At 38.9% G+C, this 15,848-nt stretch overlaps 1 protein-coding gene across 1 annotated transcript in view; it reads right to left on the reverse strand.

Annotated features, from left to right (window-relative positions):
* Positions 1 to 12,935: 12,935 nt before the first annotated feature.
* The window catches only part of GUCY1A2 (guanylate cyclase 1 soluble subunit alpha 2), a 285,190-nt gene continuing 282,277 nt past the window's right edge, over positions 12,936 to 15,848 (reverse strand). The window contains exon 8 of the mRNA XM_030560712.1: positions 12,936 to 14,708. Within this exon, the coding sequence (XP_030416572.1) occupies positions 14,501 to 14,708 (208 nt within the window). The 3' untranslated portion in view covers positions 12,936 to 14,500. The remainder of the gene's footprint in view (positions 14,709 to 15,848) is intronic.

Genomic DNA, 15,848 nt, shown 5'->3' on the forward strand with positions numbered 1-15,848 from the left:
CTGAAGCTAAGTACATGAGCTTCTACTGCATGAGCTGAAAGCCACATGGCTGTTAGCTAAGACTGTAGCACACTCATTAATCTCTAAGTGGTCTTGATGCTACTGCGTGGGACAGAGCACTCCCCCCCAGGGGTTACACTAACAACACTCAGCATAGATTCTTTACAAATATGTTTCATAGTGATTTCATGACCTAATTTAAAGATTATTGATGGCAGATACATTTCAATGTTTTGGATTTGAAATGTCGGGATTGAAGAAAAAGATGAAGTTTGTGGATAAGAGATACACAGTAGAGGGAATTTCTAGTAAAAACAGGGACAATTCTATCTGAAACATACAAAGACTAATTCCTTTCACTTTTACATTAGAAATAGTGAAGGGGAATTCACTTCATTTTGGATACGTGCATGTATACATAGAAGTGCTATTTTTATCTTTGCCAGGAACTGAACCCACTTCCTCCAGCGCTTACAGTATAACTCTCTCCTGCCTGAGCTAAAAGGCTCAGTTCCCTTAGCTGCAGCAGATTAACAGCCACATTAATGAATCATGCATAGATAAGGGACACGCAACACACTGAAGAATAGGTGACACATACAGAATATACATACGAACTTAAGAGAAAGTCATAGATGCAAATTAAATTTTGCCAAAAAAGCCAAATAAAATAGTAAATCTACTTCACAAAAATGGCAAAATCTTAGTGTAAAATAGGCGAATGCTCATATATATAATATGAATGTTTGATGTGAATGTTAAAAAGCAAAGGCCTCGATTTTCAAACTTTTGACATGGTTTAAGTGGTATGTTTGTTTTTAATTCACTCATTTCATATCAGTTTTTGGCTTTTGTTTATGCCGGTTGAATCACTTTGGCCATAGACATTTCAAACTTGTAGCGGGTTATGCAAGGTGCATAAAAATTGTTGATTTTGTTGAAAAAAATTAATAATTGATTTTAAAAAATTTAAATGGTAATGATTTTCTTTTTACAAATAAACCTGTTTAAAATGAAATCTGAATTTAATACAAAGTATGTTAAGGCCTAAACTTATTATAATGTCTTAAAACATTTAAATAAAACAATAAATAGGCTGAAGCCATGCACCTCTATCAAAAACTTTGCCTTAAAAGCTGCTTTGTTATGTAAAGAAAGAATCAGGGGAAAAACACCTAACTTTTGAGGCCAAGTTTTATAGATATGGCACAATGTACTGTATCAAGGGCTTGATTGTTTTGGGGACCCAGCGGCTGTGCTACTGGTTGCAAGAGACTGGCAAAGTTGTCACAGGCATTGGGACCAGGCCTCTGACTCCAGGAGATACCATCATGTATCGTATCAGGATCATCCACTAAGCCTACCTGAGTGGTCTCCTATTTTATAGCTTCTCTGTACCTAAGCTCTGATTGGCTCAGTTCTCAAATTACGTAAGAATGACTCCATCCCCCATGGAAAATGAGTCTAGTTATAGTGTGCACTTCAACGTATCAAAAAGATGTACCAAATCTAGTGTAAAGTCTGTATTTAGTTGTAAATCAACATGTTTTAATGGTTATATCAGCCAATGAGAATGCACCTTTCTTTAGAAATAGCTGAAGTGCAAATGGAAAAGGTGATTAAAACCGATGATTTAAATCTAGGTTTTCTACTTGGTGATTTAAATCATGATTTTTAACTGGGTTATGTTAAGCCTCAGGATCAATATTCTGCCATCTAAACAACTGGCTTGATTTGCAGAAGTGCTGAGCACAGCACTTCCATCTGAAGTTTTCGGGAGCTCAATATCTCTGAAATCAGTAGCACAGCCTCTGGGTCCCTCATAGGATAGAGCCCAAATTAAGGCACTCAAGTTTGACATTTATGGCCAAAGTGATTCAACTGATCAAAGCAACCTGAAGTTGGTATGTAAAGGATAAAAATTAGACTCAAGTCTAAATCTTGTCAATACTCCAGATGATAATTCATGTTTATTTTAGTTTACTCTCTGGAGCGTGTTGCTTTGGATTGAGGATTCCTTGTTGCTCTTTCTCCAGATGTTGACATTTTGATTTACCTTCTCTGTTACTGAATTTAGGGTCCATAGATTATTTATTTTTATTCCTGTGAGTTACTAATCCAGTCCCTCTAAAGTGTAGATTTGTTGGAAAGAAGACTCGTATTGCCTTGCCTCAAAGCTACGCACACCACTTGAGAAATTAGCTTCTTAGTTGACCTTTAAAGTGAGTGAGAATAATAGCCATGCAATTCAGCACAGTTTGGGTTTCATTATCACAGCAGTTCATGTCAGATGGGGAGCCACTATCACAGAATTTTGTTTTTTTCCTAGTAATTACAGGAACCATTTACTGTACATAGAAAATCTGCAAGGTTTCTCAGCTTTTAGGCATGATAGTATTTTTAAATTTCATGTCTCTTGAGGAAATGATAATTTGCAGTGTGAATGACTACATACCGTTTCCTTATCCTTCTGCCAAAATAAATCATTCCCACGGCCTCTGTAACCATCATTTTTTCAGTGGAACTCTGCATGGATGGCTTAGGAATGGAATTGGCAATTTTAAAAGGAAGACAGGACAGGCATGCAAGCAATATGTCACTTAATCTATAGACAATAATCATTCCCATTAGGTTGAGATTCAAAGCTCAGCACAGAATTTCCTCATGTTGCAAAAGACCCTAGGTGTCACAGATTAAAGAGTGGACTCTTGCTCTCAATAATTATTTGTTTTGGCCAGACAATTTTTACTCATTGTCTGGTATGTAATACTGAAGTTCCCAGATGTCAAACGGTATAGTGGAGGGCTCAAAGCTACATGACAGTAGCAAGGACACAAGAAGTGTGCAATTACAAAGTGCTAATTACTTAGCTGGCAAATCTAAATAGGAAGCATAGACAAGGTGTATTGGGAATGCAGGGGATTTTCAAAAGCATCTATGACCTTGTCTAGACTAAGATAAAAGGTGTGATGTTAGAACATGTTAACTAACATGTTCTAATTAACAGACATGAAGTCTAGTATAGATGAGGCAGTATGTACTTTAACACATGCTAAACTGGTTGACTGAAATCCCGGCCCCTTTGGAATTAACTGCAGACTCCCACTGACTTCAGTGAGGCCAGCATTTCACTCAACACTGGACTTTTCAAATATGTAGTTAGTACATGTCAGCAAATGCATTCCAACACTGCACCTTTAAACCTTAGTCTGGACAAGACCCAAATGAAACCAGTGGAACTTGTCATCCTAAATCACGTAGGTCCTTTTAAAATCTCACACACTCGACTGTCTCTGAAGTAACAGTACAAAGTGCTTAGCTTTGCAACAGACACAAACTGACTTCATTTCTCTACACCGTGGGCTGTTGCATACAGATTCCTCCAAATGAACTTTCAGTTTAGACATCATCTTCCAATAAAAGTCTCTTGCATAGCAGCAGAGAATCCACTTATTAACAATGTGTTTATTTACTACATTCCTATGATATATTTCCAGAGCATCCATCACCACAAAGCAACTATATGATACAAACTCTTCAAGCTGCCTCATTTCTATCGTTTCTTTCATATCCATCCAAAAGTTTCACATTCACTATCTATTGTCTAGCCGACCCCAAACATTCAAAAATTAGGACAAGCACCCCTCAAAAATCACAAAATAATAAAATCAATATATTAAAATAAAACATTTTTGGTTCTTTTTCTTTGCTCTTTGAGCCTTTAAGGCTTCACTTTTTTCAAACTTTTCTCTAAAAATATGTAGGCTAGAAACTTGACTGAGATTTTTAAAAAGTGAGATTTGCACATAATCACATGACTCCAGGTGGTGGGGTATAACAAATGCATGAAATATTGCAAGATTCATGACAATTTTATGAGAATTAGCAACACTAACACCTTTCTGTAGGTTTGTGCTTTGCCGTATACTGTGTATAATCTATGTATATCAGTGACTCATCTCTCCTTATCTACCTCACATGACATATACATTTGTGACAGGGTCTAGGCAGTGTGGCAGCTAGTTGCCCTAAGGAATCTACACAACCTGTTTGAATCCTTCTCTTACCCTGTGATGGATCATCACTTTTATATTTGATATAAATAACAAAATCTATAGTATCAACTCAGATGCAAAATAAATAAAAGGCTCTAGCTATTTTTAGTGGTCAGTCAGTAATGTGTCCAATTTAGAACACTCATCCTTCCACCTCATTTCTTACAGGAGAGCTTTTGTCTGTTGGATTCGTATCCCCACCCTCTAGGAAACCCAGCTGCCTGCTGATAATTAGCCTTGATAAACCATTAGGTGTTTCCTGAGGAGAATGCTAACAACCTAAAACTTGACCTGAAGACGAGCTCTGTGTAATTTTGAAAGCTTGTAAGAAGTAGGTCCAATAAAAGATATTACCTCACTCAACTTGTCTCTCTAAACTTAAGCACAGGCAGCATTGGGGGTATCCAGTTACCTAAGTCTAGGCTTTAATCCACAACTTGCCAAATGCTGTGGAGGCCCCACTCACCGCAGCACATTCTAAAGATAAATACTCACATTTTATAGGCTAAATAAGATGACAAAAAAATCATCCAAAGCACAGGACTTGGTGGTGATGGGGGACTTCAACTACCCAGACATCAGTTGGGAAAATAATATTGCAGGGCACAGATTATCCAACAACTTTTTGGAATGCATTGGAGACAATTTTTTATTTTCAGAAGGTAGAGAAAGCAACTAGGGGAGAGGCTGTTCTAGATTTGATTTTGACAAATAGGGAGGAACTGGTTGAAAATCTGAAAGTGGAAGGCAGCTTGGGTGAAAGTGATCATGAAATGATAAGAGTTCATGATTCTAAGGAATGGCATGAGGGAAAACACCACAATCAAGACAATGGATTTTAAGAAGGCAAACTTTAGCAAACTCAGGTTGTTGGTAGTTAAGATCCCATGGGAAGAAAGTTTCAGGGGGAAAACAGGTCATATGACAAAGGACGAATATAACTAAACCACACAAGTATGAGACAAAATTAGAAAAGGCACAAAATGTGATTAAGCTAGCTAAAGATATAAATAGTAAAAAGAAATCACTCTACAAATACATTAGAAGTAACAGAAAGACCCAGGGCAGAGTATGCCCATTACTTAATGAGGGGGGGAAGGCAATAACAGAAAATGTGGAAATAGCAGAAGTTCTAGATGAATTTTTTGTTTCAATTTTCACTAAAAAGGTTAGTAGCGATTAGACGGCTAACAGAGTGAAAGACAGCAAAAATGAGGTAGGATCTGAGGCTCAAACAGGGAAAGAGCAAGTTAAAAATTACTTAGACAAATTAGATGTTTTCAAGTCACGAGGTCTGGTGAAATGCATCCTAGAACCTCAAAGAGCTGACTGAGGAGCTGTCTGAGCCATTAGCAATTATCTTTGAAAACTCATTGAAGACAGGAGAGATTCTAGAGGAGTGGAAGGGAGCAAATATAGTGCCAACCTATACAAAAGGGAATGAGGACAACCTGGGGGATTATAGACCAGCCAGTTTAATTTCAGTACCTGGAAAAATAATGGAGAAAATAAGCAAACACCTAGAAGATAATAAGTAATAAGAAACAGTCAGCATATATTTCTCAAGAACAAATTGCATCAAACTAAACTAATAGCTTTCTTTGACAGGGTAACAAGCCTTGTGGATGGGAGGAAGCAGTAGATGTGGTATTTCTTGACTTTAGTAAGGCTTTTGATACTGTCTCGCACAACATTCTCATAAACAAACTAGGGAAATACAACCTAGATGGAGCTACTATGAGGTGGGTGCATAACTGGTTTAAAAACCATTCTGAGAGAGTAGTATCAGTGGTTCACAATCAAGCTGGAAGGGCATATCAAGTGGGATCCCACAGCGATTGGTCCTGGGTCCAGTTCTGTTCAATATCTTGAAAAATGATTTTGATAATGGCCTGGAGAGTATATTTATAAAGGTTGCAGATGATACCAAACTGGGTGGGGTTGCAAATGCTTTGGAGGATAGGATTAAAATACAAAATGATCTGGATAAACGGGAGAAATGGTCTGAAGAAAATAGGATGAAATTCAATAAGGACAAATGCAAAGTACTCCACTTAGGATGGCACAGTCAGTTGCACACATACAAAATGGGAAATGACTGCCTAGAAGTACTGTGGAATGGAATCCGGGGCTCAGAGTGGATCACAAGCTAAATAGGAGTCAACAGTGTAACACTGTTGCAAAAAAGCAAACATCATTCTGGGAAGTATTAGCAGGAGTGTTGTAAGCAAGACAAGAAATAATTATTCTGCTCTACTCTGCACTGACTAGGCCTCAACTGGAGTATTGTGTCCAGTTCTGGTGCTACATTTCAGGAAAGATGTGGACAAATTGGAGAAAATCCAGAGAAGAGCAACAAAAATGATTAAAGGTTTAGAAAACATGACCTATGAGGAAAGATAGAAAAAACTGGATTTGTTTAGTCTATAGAAGACTGAGGGGTGACTTGATAAGTTTTCAAGTACATAAATGGTTGTTACAAGGAGGAGTGAGAAAAATGCTATCCTTGGAGCACAGGACAAGAAGCAATGGGCTTAAATTGCAGCAAGGGGGATTTAGATTGGACATTAAGAAAAGCTTCCTAAATCTGAGGGTAATGAAGCACTGGAACAAACTGCCAATGGAGGTTGTGGAATCTCCATCACTGAAGGTTTTTAAGAACAGACAAACACTTGTCAGCAATGGTTTAGCTATTACCTTGCCTTGCTATTGCCTTGAGCGCTGGGGCCTGGACTAGATGACATATTGAGGTCCCTTCCAGTTCTACACCTCTATGATTCTATAAACAGAGTCAGACATTTGTGTAGCACTTGCCATCTGAGGATCTCACAACGCATTATAAAGGTGGGTAAAAAGTGTTATCCCCATTTTACAGATCAGAAAAATGAGGTGCAGAGAGATTAAGTGTTTACAGATCAAATCAGCAGCAGAGCTGGGAACACAATCTTGAATAAGGTGTCAGTACCTGTATAGAACAGAACTCAGGTGTCCTGACTCCCAGCCCTGTATACTGACACCACATTACATCCTGGAGTAGTGCTAGTGCTGAAAAAGCAACAAAACAACAAAACCCACATAAAAACCAGAACAAAACAGACACATAGCTTTTGGCTGCGTATGTCATTAGGAATAAAATTTTCAAAAGCATCTAAGTCACATTTTCAAAAGTGATGTGTGTGTTTAGGAGCCTAAGTCTCATGGAAAGTCAATGAAACTTAGAGTCCAAAGTGCTTAATTCTCTTTTGAAAGTTGGGCTTTGGAGCCTAAATCACTTAGGTGTGTCTAAAAAATTTGTTCCACATAATGAATACAAATAATCTGGAACAGTCACACCCCTTGATTACCATAAAATTGCAGGAGAATTTCAACCAATCAGAAACCTTGGAAAAATAAAAAACTGTATCCATGTGTCCGACTGCATCACTTTGTTTCTGCACTTTTCACTCCCTCAAACAATATCTCACTTTTTAAGAACATCCCTTGCTAAGTTATTTATTCATAACCATGTCCCACATGCAATAGGTCCCACAAAAACCAGATATTGAGGCACACCATGTCCAGACCTCATTAGGGAAGGGTGAATAATGACTTTGTAATACATTGGCAATAAATACTGTATATGATGAGATAGATTAAACCCAATCTCTTCTCTTGGACTATTAATCAGTCTCAACACATTTACTGCTTTGTGTACTACAGAGATTATCCCCTTACCATGCACCTGTTTGCTTTATTGCTGATATACAGTATGCATCTATTTCCCAATAGTGACCCAGAAGATATTACAAGAATTAACACTTCCCTGGCTTAATTTATTGCTTCAAGAATAATCACAATGTGGTATTGCTAGGGAATTTTTCCCCCAAGGCGTATATACAATGTAATGCAAGCCATTATACTAATACAACGTTAACTTTGAGACTTAAGTGCCAAAAAAGCCAGAAAACTCAATTTTAGGGATTGCCTGGCAACCATCTCTCTGCCCTCTAGAGCTTATGCATTTTGCTTCCATCTTTCATTACAGGATTATTTAACAGTGAGTTATGTATACTCTCTGGCAAATGCTTCAAGAGAAGGCCGCATAAAACTCTTTCTGAATTGGGCCATGGTGAGTTAGTCAATGGGTCTTAAGCACGTACTTTGTTAAATCACACCCTAATCGCTCTTATCCAGTAACTGAATACTGACCTCCTCTTTAAAGGTTCCAGCCACAAGAAGGAAGAGGTCGTTTTACAGTCACTCTTTCCAGCCCTTGTTCCGGTAAGCCACTGCGGTGGCTACCATATTGTAATTGATTCATCCCAGGATATGCTTATGTACCTGCTAAGCATTTATTTTTGTTTGTTTTGCTTCTCAGCAATACAATTCCACGAGCAGCAGGACAGATGACAAGGTAAAGATGCACCATTATGTCTGGACAAAGGTATTGTGTATTGCTCACTAAGACTTAACGTTCTTAGCTCTACAGAGAGAATATGAAGGTACTGATTAGGCCTCTGTCAGGTATCAACTCTGTTGTTTTTCACTTTTCTCTCTCCCTTCCATCCACAAAACAATAAACATGTTTCTTTGGAACTACCATCCTATCTTTATCCACTGATCAAATTCAGGTTTTCTCTGCCCTCTGTCTCACAGTGTCCAAGTAGAACAAACTCCTAGAGCAAGAGGCTAGTTCAACATCTGTGCCCATTGGAACCCTTGGCTTTTCTGCTGAGACTGCTAACAAGGGTGCCACTTCACATCACTTTTCAGTGTAAACTCTTGTCCCATAGGAAACACACTAAGACCACTTATGTCATTTTGCAAAGACCACTGAACCACTGCAATGACCTAGTGATAATGATTTGGATTGAAGGTGAACCAGTGACTTACTGTAGAGGTGAATGCTCTGCATCCTAATACTGAGCTATCAAGTTCCCCCCATTATGTACTGTTTAACTGATTTTTTTCTGCATGATCTCTGATGGCCAAGGCTAAGAACATCTCTCATTCATGAGAGGTTTAATAGTGTGCACGTTTTTGCTGCAGTGCTGTTAGCAAATGACTGCAATTAATACCATTGTTAAAAATATCTTTAAAATACATGGCTGAATGTTTAGTTTACGTGAATGTGAGGGACTAATTCCCTGGCTTCAGCAGACAGATGTTGGGCATTTGTTGTGCAAACTGTCCCCCCCTCACCTCTGCCAACACATCAGCCAGCAACATACATTGCACTGCAGTCCTGAGACTCTAGAAAAGAGACTGCCAAGCGTGCTGTACCAGTAGTGCTTTTGTTATTGGCACGAACAGGAGCTAGAACAGCCCTACTTATGCTTGGCAGAGAGATCCCAACGGGAACATGGGATAAATGATCCAATGTGAGTGTGAATCTGAGTTATGGTGTTATGTATGAGCTGCGTGTGTTCTTCTTATGCATCTTCTTATGCATTTAGGGCCACTTTGTTCCTAAAGTTTGGCAAACCTTAATATATTGTTTGTTTTGCTGTTAATTTGCTGCTTCTCCCTCTAGGCTATTTCATGTTGAAATCTTTGCAGAAGAGCATCACAACAGCAATGCAAAGCTCTGAGCAACGAGATTATATTGGAGCATGAATTCCACTTTTCTCAGCAGGAATTGAGCATTTGGCAGAAGTCAGGTAATATATCTCGTTTGGAAGAGGGGAGGCACTAGCAGTTTTCAGTGCTTCTGTTGGATAAGAGAGGGCTGGCTGCATGGAGCGAATGTGACAACTTGAGTAGTTTGAAGAATTTCAGAGCATAGCTGCAATTATACGTGACGATATATGCACTGACAATTTGCAATGGTTTCATATCCATGTGCAAGTCAACATAGCTTTTATACATTTAAATATGCCAGGGGAACTGTCTGTTCAGAGGAAAAAATCTACAAAGTTAAAATGATTAGCAGAGTGTAGCAAGTCCCAAACGTACAGGACATGTCATGATACTGCATTATCTGCAGACTGAAATAGCTTGGGAATTGAAGCATGTCACCCTAATCACACTTGCAGCAGCATCTCATGTGCATATGTGTGTGTTAAACAGAGATAACACGTGCAAGTTAGTGAAAAATGGAGACAAGCTGAAGATACAACTCATAAATGTGCAGGTCATGGCAGGTGGCATGGTTTGGGTTCTATAGTATCATGACATGTCCCATGCACACAATAAGTACTGCATGGGGACCAGCTACCCAGTCAACTTTGTGGATTTCTTCCTTTGAATAGACAATTCCCATCAAAGGTTTTATAGGGTTTAAAAGCTTTTGGGTTTGTTTTTAGAGGCAAGTTGCCAGTCTTCAACATGCCTTTCCAAACAAACACTCTGCTCAGCAATCAGATGTGGGAATGAACAGTAAAACCAGAGTGGCAAACACGGTTAGTGTGAGCAGGCTCTCGGGAATTGTACAAGTCAAAGGCCCTGGGATCCTGCAGGACAACCACACTTTTCGTGTACTGGTATAGTAGGACGTGTCTCACGTCAAAACCTGTCATTGTATGGCAGATAGCACCACAGAGGCTTGGAACTTAACTTTTGCCATCACTCTAACTTCACTACCACTATTTTTTCCTTGCTCAGTGGGCCAGTCCCTGAAGCCTATGCACAATGTGACTAACAGCAAGTAGGTTGGGGGAAGTTCAGCGAGAGGAAGGAATCCTTCCTCTTAGGGCACACTGACCTGTGGTTCACACTGCAGCCTCACAACTGGTGTAGTCCTTGTGGCTGTTGTGTTCCTCTCACAAGAGGAGTCAACTAGTGGGTCTTAATTGTTGTAGATCCATTGTCTCCACCCCAAAGGCCTTTGCACTGGAGCAGAGGGGGCCTGAGAGAACAAGTCTATGGCATACACAGGTTGATGAGCCCTTGGCTGGGCTCACTGTATCCTTCCCTTTGTCCTGCACACAAGAGTAACGCTGGTTCCTCTGTATTCAGCACCGTCAGAGAAGACAGATTTTATCCTTGTGGAAGCTACGAAACAGCAGATGCTGTTGCCTACAATTAGGGAAATAAGCTCTTGTGCAATTTCTAGACCATGGCCATACAAAGAGCTTTTACTGTGTGGATGAAAGGGAGGTTCCAAAAACCAGTATCTGGTTTCTGCACAGATTTCAGCACTCCCCACAGGTCTACCTCTATGCCAGCTAGCCCTCGCAAAATCAGCCAGGGAACCAAAAGACCCACTCCCATAGGAAAAACATCCAGACAGATGAAAGGTACACACGGAAAGGTTTCCCTTCCACCAAAAGTGACCTTCACTGATAGAGTCTGGTGTCTTACTAACATCCTGCTGAGTTCCTGGCTAACACTTTACAGAGCCGTCCACAAAAATGAATTAAAAACTAGCTAGCAGTATTACAGCAGGAATAAATCATAAATTGAACAACACAGAGAAATTTTCCACACTTGTCTCTCACACTGCGGTAGGGAAATTACTCTCTAGGGAAGGCAGCTTTTGATCAACTTTACTTGTCATAACACAGAAGCAAATAACACAGTACTTTGCATCATTGCTGATGCTTTGGATGTGTCACCTTTATACACTCAGAGATTGTATATTCTTAGTGTGAATCTACTCGGATTTTGGGAGCAGCAGATTTATTTGCAAACACTGCCATTATCTCCATGGTGATGCTGACAACGATTTTTAGTTTTTGCACTGATCTCTATGATTAGAAATTCACTTCTACTATAAATTAGCTGCTTGGAAGGACACCTTGCAACAGGTTTCTTCAGGGTATCATTCCTACCTTCTGCATGCCATTTTCCAAAGGAATTAGAATGCCTATCACATCTGCCTATCCATAAAAGCTTTTCCATAGAATTACCATGATGAAATGAGCTATTGACGGGGTGGGTGGGTGATGAGAGGAAACAGTAGGGTCAGGAGAGGTTGTTATCTTCAGATCAAACTACTGCACAGTGAAGATGTGTCAGCAAGGTCTCAAATTTCACAAGTTAGAAACATAGATGTGCAATATATGTACATTACTGGCTGCTTTAATAGTTTGCACACTGATAAATTAGGCAGCAACACCACAGCTGTGCTGGGGTGGAGGTGGGGTAGATAAATTGGACCATTTCACCATCTGTGATTTTAGCTCATACCACCTGCTTTCATTCCATGAAAAATGCACTTGACATACTGTACATGTGTAAGCTAATGGTTAAGGCTAAAACATGTCCTCTTTTGCAGAAAGCCAAGAGAGGTCTGCAGTGAGGCTGGAAACTCTGCAATCTCAAGTCCAAAGAGTTTTCATCGGGTCAGCCTTTGGATGGTGGAGGAAGAGCTGCATTTGTTCTGCTGCATAGCAGACAGGAGATAGAGACCTCTAGCCCCAGGGATGCCCTGAGATCCATGGGAGAAACTAGCGGATGAGTGAATTCATGGATGGTTCGGGCATTCGCGTTAAAGCTATTCTCAGTGCTAATCCTCAGGTCCCCTCTCTCTCATGGTAGCAGGACACCCTTGTGACAGGATCAGATTTCTCTTACATGAGGCAATCCCTTTGGGTTGGAATCGGCCCTTCCACACCCCACCACGTTTCCCAGAAACTAAGTATCCCCAAACATGCAGAGTTGTCATGAAACAGATTCTAGGATTGGAGGTGAGGCTGTGCTGACTGATTCCCCACCCTTGCCACAGAGTGTTGGTCAAAGGCGTGAGTTTCTGACTCTTTTTATCCCTTCCACAACACAATGTGCAGGGATAATTTCACCCAAGGGCCAAGTTTCTTTTTAAAAAGTGCTCAAATTAGGACCGTACGACAATACTTAGGCAAAATAAGTGGTCTGATTTTGAAAATTGCTCAGCACCCAGCAGGTGCTGGTGAATTTGAGCTTTTTTTTTTTTTTTTTTTTACTTCAGTGGGCTTTGGATCAGGCCCATACAGAGCTACACATCTTCAAAAGCACTGTACAGACATTAGCTAATGAACTGTTTTCTCTAAGCATAGAACTGTGTTGGTCTGTACGAATAGGACCCTGCTATGGGTAGGCTTGCAGAGGCAGTTCTACAGGTAGTGCTAATTGAAAAGGAAATCCAAGGGAAAGGGTAAAATCAGAAAAAAATAAAGTCTGTCTGAAGACATGACTATTTGAGGCCAGATCCTCTCCTGGTGTAAATGAGCATAGCTCCACTGAAGACAACAGAGTTGCATAAATTTTCAATAGATGAGAATCTGGCCCTTTATTTTTACTGATCTCGATTAATTTAAATTTTGAACAGTCATTTGCATTATACTAAAGGTAAGCATTTCCCCTTTTTAAATTTGTACATGTCTTTTAATCTATTCTGCACTACAAAAAGCAGCAACATTTCAGCCAAGCTAGCAGCAGATGAAACTTCCAGCATAACATTGCTAATAACGGACATGATTTTCAAAAATTCCAAAGCGATTTAAGAGCACAAATCCCACTAAAAATCAATGGAACCTGTATTCCTGTGATTGAGCTGCTTTGAAAATCCCTCCCAAAGTGCTTCCCATATCTGCTGGATGCTGCTTTCAATAGGCTACATCATCCATCGTAAGGACTTCTACATAAAATCGATGGTATGAGATATGGCCCATGGGGTGCAACGGAACTTTTTTTTACCCACCAAGACATTGATCTTTAAGCCTTTGTTTGCATTTTTCTGGAGAGACTGGACACATGTTACTAGTAGGACAAATACTGAACATCTGAACATTATATATTATTGTATATGCGAGACAATGTTCATCTAAACCGTAAAAGCCATGTAAGGAGACTTATCAATGTATTTTTCTTTTGCAAAATATTGATGTTTTTGTTGCCAAAAAGTCAAAAGTCTTGCCACTTGTATAATAAGAAGCTTTGATAGAGAGAATATCTGAAACATACAGTAGCTTATTCTGAAAAGCTCACTCATTTTATAGTATATGGAATGTAATTGTCCAGAAAGTGAAATATGTATAAAAATAGGTAAAATCCCTACAATATTGTACTGAATTATATATTCCTCCTGCCAGGAAGGTTACAGCACTCTACAGTATATGTATGAAATGTTTGTTCTGAAAGTTAAAAAACATTGTTACCTTGGTGAACGACACATTAATGTAGGAATGCATAATCAGAACTGATGCTCAATTCTGCTTAGCTGGTGCAAATCTACAGACAACCATCACCCACTTCTGTTCAAACAAAAATCAACCCCAAAGATTTGTTTGCTTTGTTTTTTAAAGGGGCCGAATTGAAATTGACAACCAATAATTCCTCTGGAAATAGAAGTATTTTGTTTCATTTTCCAGTTTGTTTACTGACAGCAGTCACCCACCTTTTAAAATAATTATTGCCTGACATTAGATAGAGCTTTTACTGCTTGTCCACGACAAGGCAGTGAAATAAAAAGAATATCCAACTTTCCTCTCATGACCCAGTTCTGGGCTTGTGCTTTTTGACTAGTCTTTGATCTGCAGCAGGCTTCATAGGCTTGTCTCCCGAAGAAACATGGTGCCAATGTTGTAGGAAACCTTTCTCACTCTGGCAGATGTCATGGAGGGCTTTGGCTGCTTCTGCCCACTTGTGACCTCCAGGAAGTAACAGATCCCAGGGATTTCCTTTGGAAAGTTGTCTGGAAGCTCTTCACGGGACCGAGGGATAAAAGTAAAGTTTTCTTCCTTTTTCAAAAGCCTAGGAAAAAAACAAAGAGGCAATCGAAAATGATATGGCCTGCTAGTCTGAGTACATTTTAAAAAGATAGTTCCTGTGCAAACCCCAGTCAGAAATATTTTTAAATTATTGTGTGAATATTTACAATCAGAGGCCAGAATCCTGGGGTGGCCAGACCTCAATACTGATTCCAAATGATATTAAAAAAATTATAACTTATTTTGTTTGATGTTAGGTCACTGAATATTAAGATACAGCTACAATTATGTTACAGCCAAGACACTTGAAAATATAACAATATTTGTATCTGTTTAGTTAGTTATGGTATAAAATGCTGGTTAAAGAAATTGCAGGAGGTTACAGCTTTCTGTCCCGAAGCACAAGCAAATGTCAGAAACACAAACCCCTTCTTAGCCATAAAACCATGTTTATTACTCTCTGTGCTATACAAACTCAGAAAATTGTAACTCTAAAGACCTTGACATAAAAGTAAACAAACCATGTAAAACATTCATGTTTTAGGAAAAAAACTGATTGCAAAAAGGAATAAAGATTTGAATGATCAGAGCAGTAAGTCAAGTGATAAAGTGGGTCTCTATCAACCTGCACCCTTTTGCAAGAAAAACCTCTCTGCTTATGTCTTTAGAACTTTAGAGAAAAGATACTAGAAATACTTTAAACCAACTCTTTTTTTCATAAATGTTGACATGGCAAACACTTTGGTGAAATGCATATTTGCAAATATGTGAGCTAAATGCAAAACTCTTAATATAATTTCCTAATGTCATTTGTACGTAAATGGTAAAAAGCTTTTGTGGACCAACATGGATTCTAATAACCTAAACTAATTACTAATGTAATAAGCCATTTACATATAGAATACTTATATTAATGGAAAATTAAGAAATTACTGGTAATGCTCAAGCAACTCCCTAACCCAACTCAGGAAGACGAAGAATCATCTCTCCAAAACTGTTATGAAGAATCAGCAACTTCTTTAACAATTATCAAGTTAAAGACTTTAAGAATTATTTAATTTTAAAGGATTACTTTGAGAACTAAAAACATTTCTATAAATAATAGGAAAGTTTGAACTTTTTGAAAACAGAATTTAATTTCCAGTTGAACTCTAACAAAATTGAAGGACTAGCTCAGAAAATG

Source organism: Gopherus evgoodei, chromosome 1 (genome assembly GCF_007399415.2).
Source record: "Gopherus evgoodei ecotype Sinaloan lineage chromosome 1, rGopEvg1_v1.p, whole genome shotgun sequence".
Lineage (NCBI taxonomy): Eukaryota > Metazoa > Chordata > Testudines > Testudinidae > Gopherus > Gopherus evgoodei.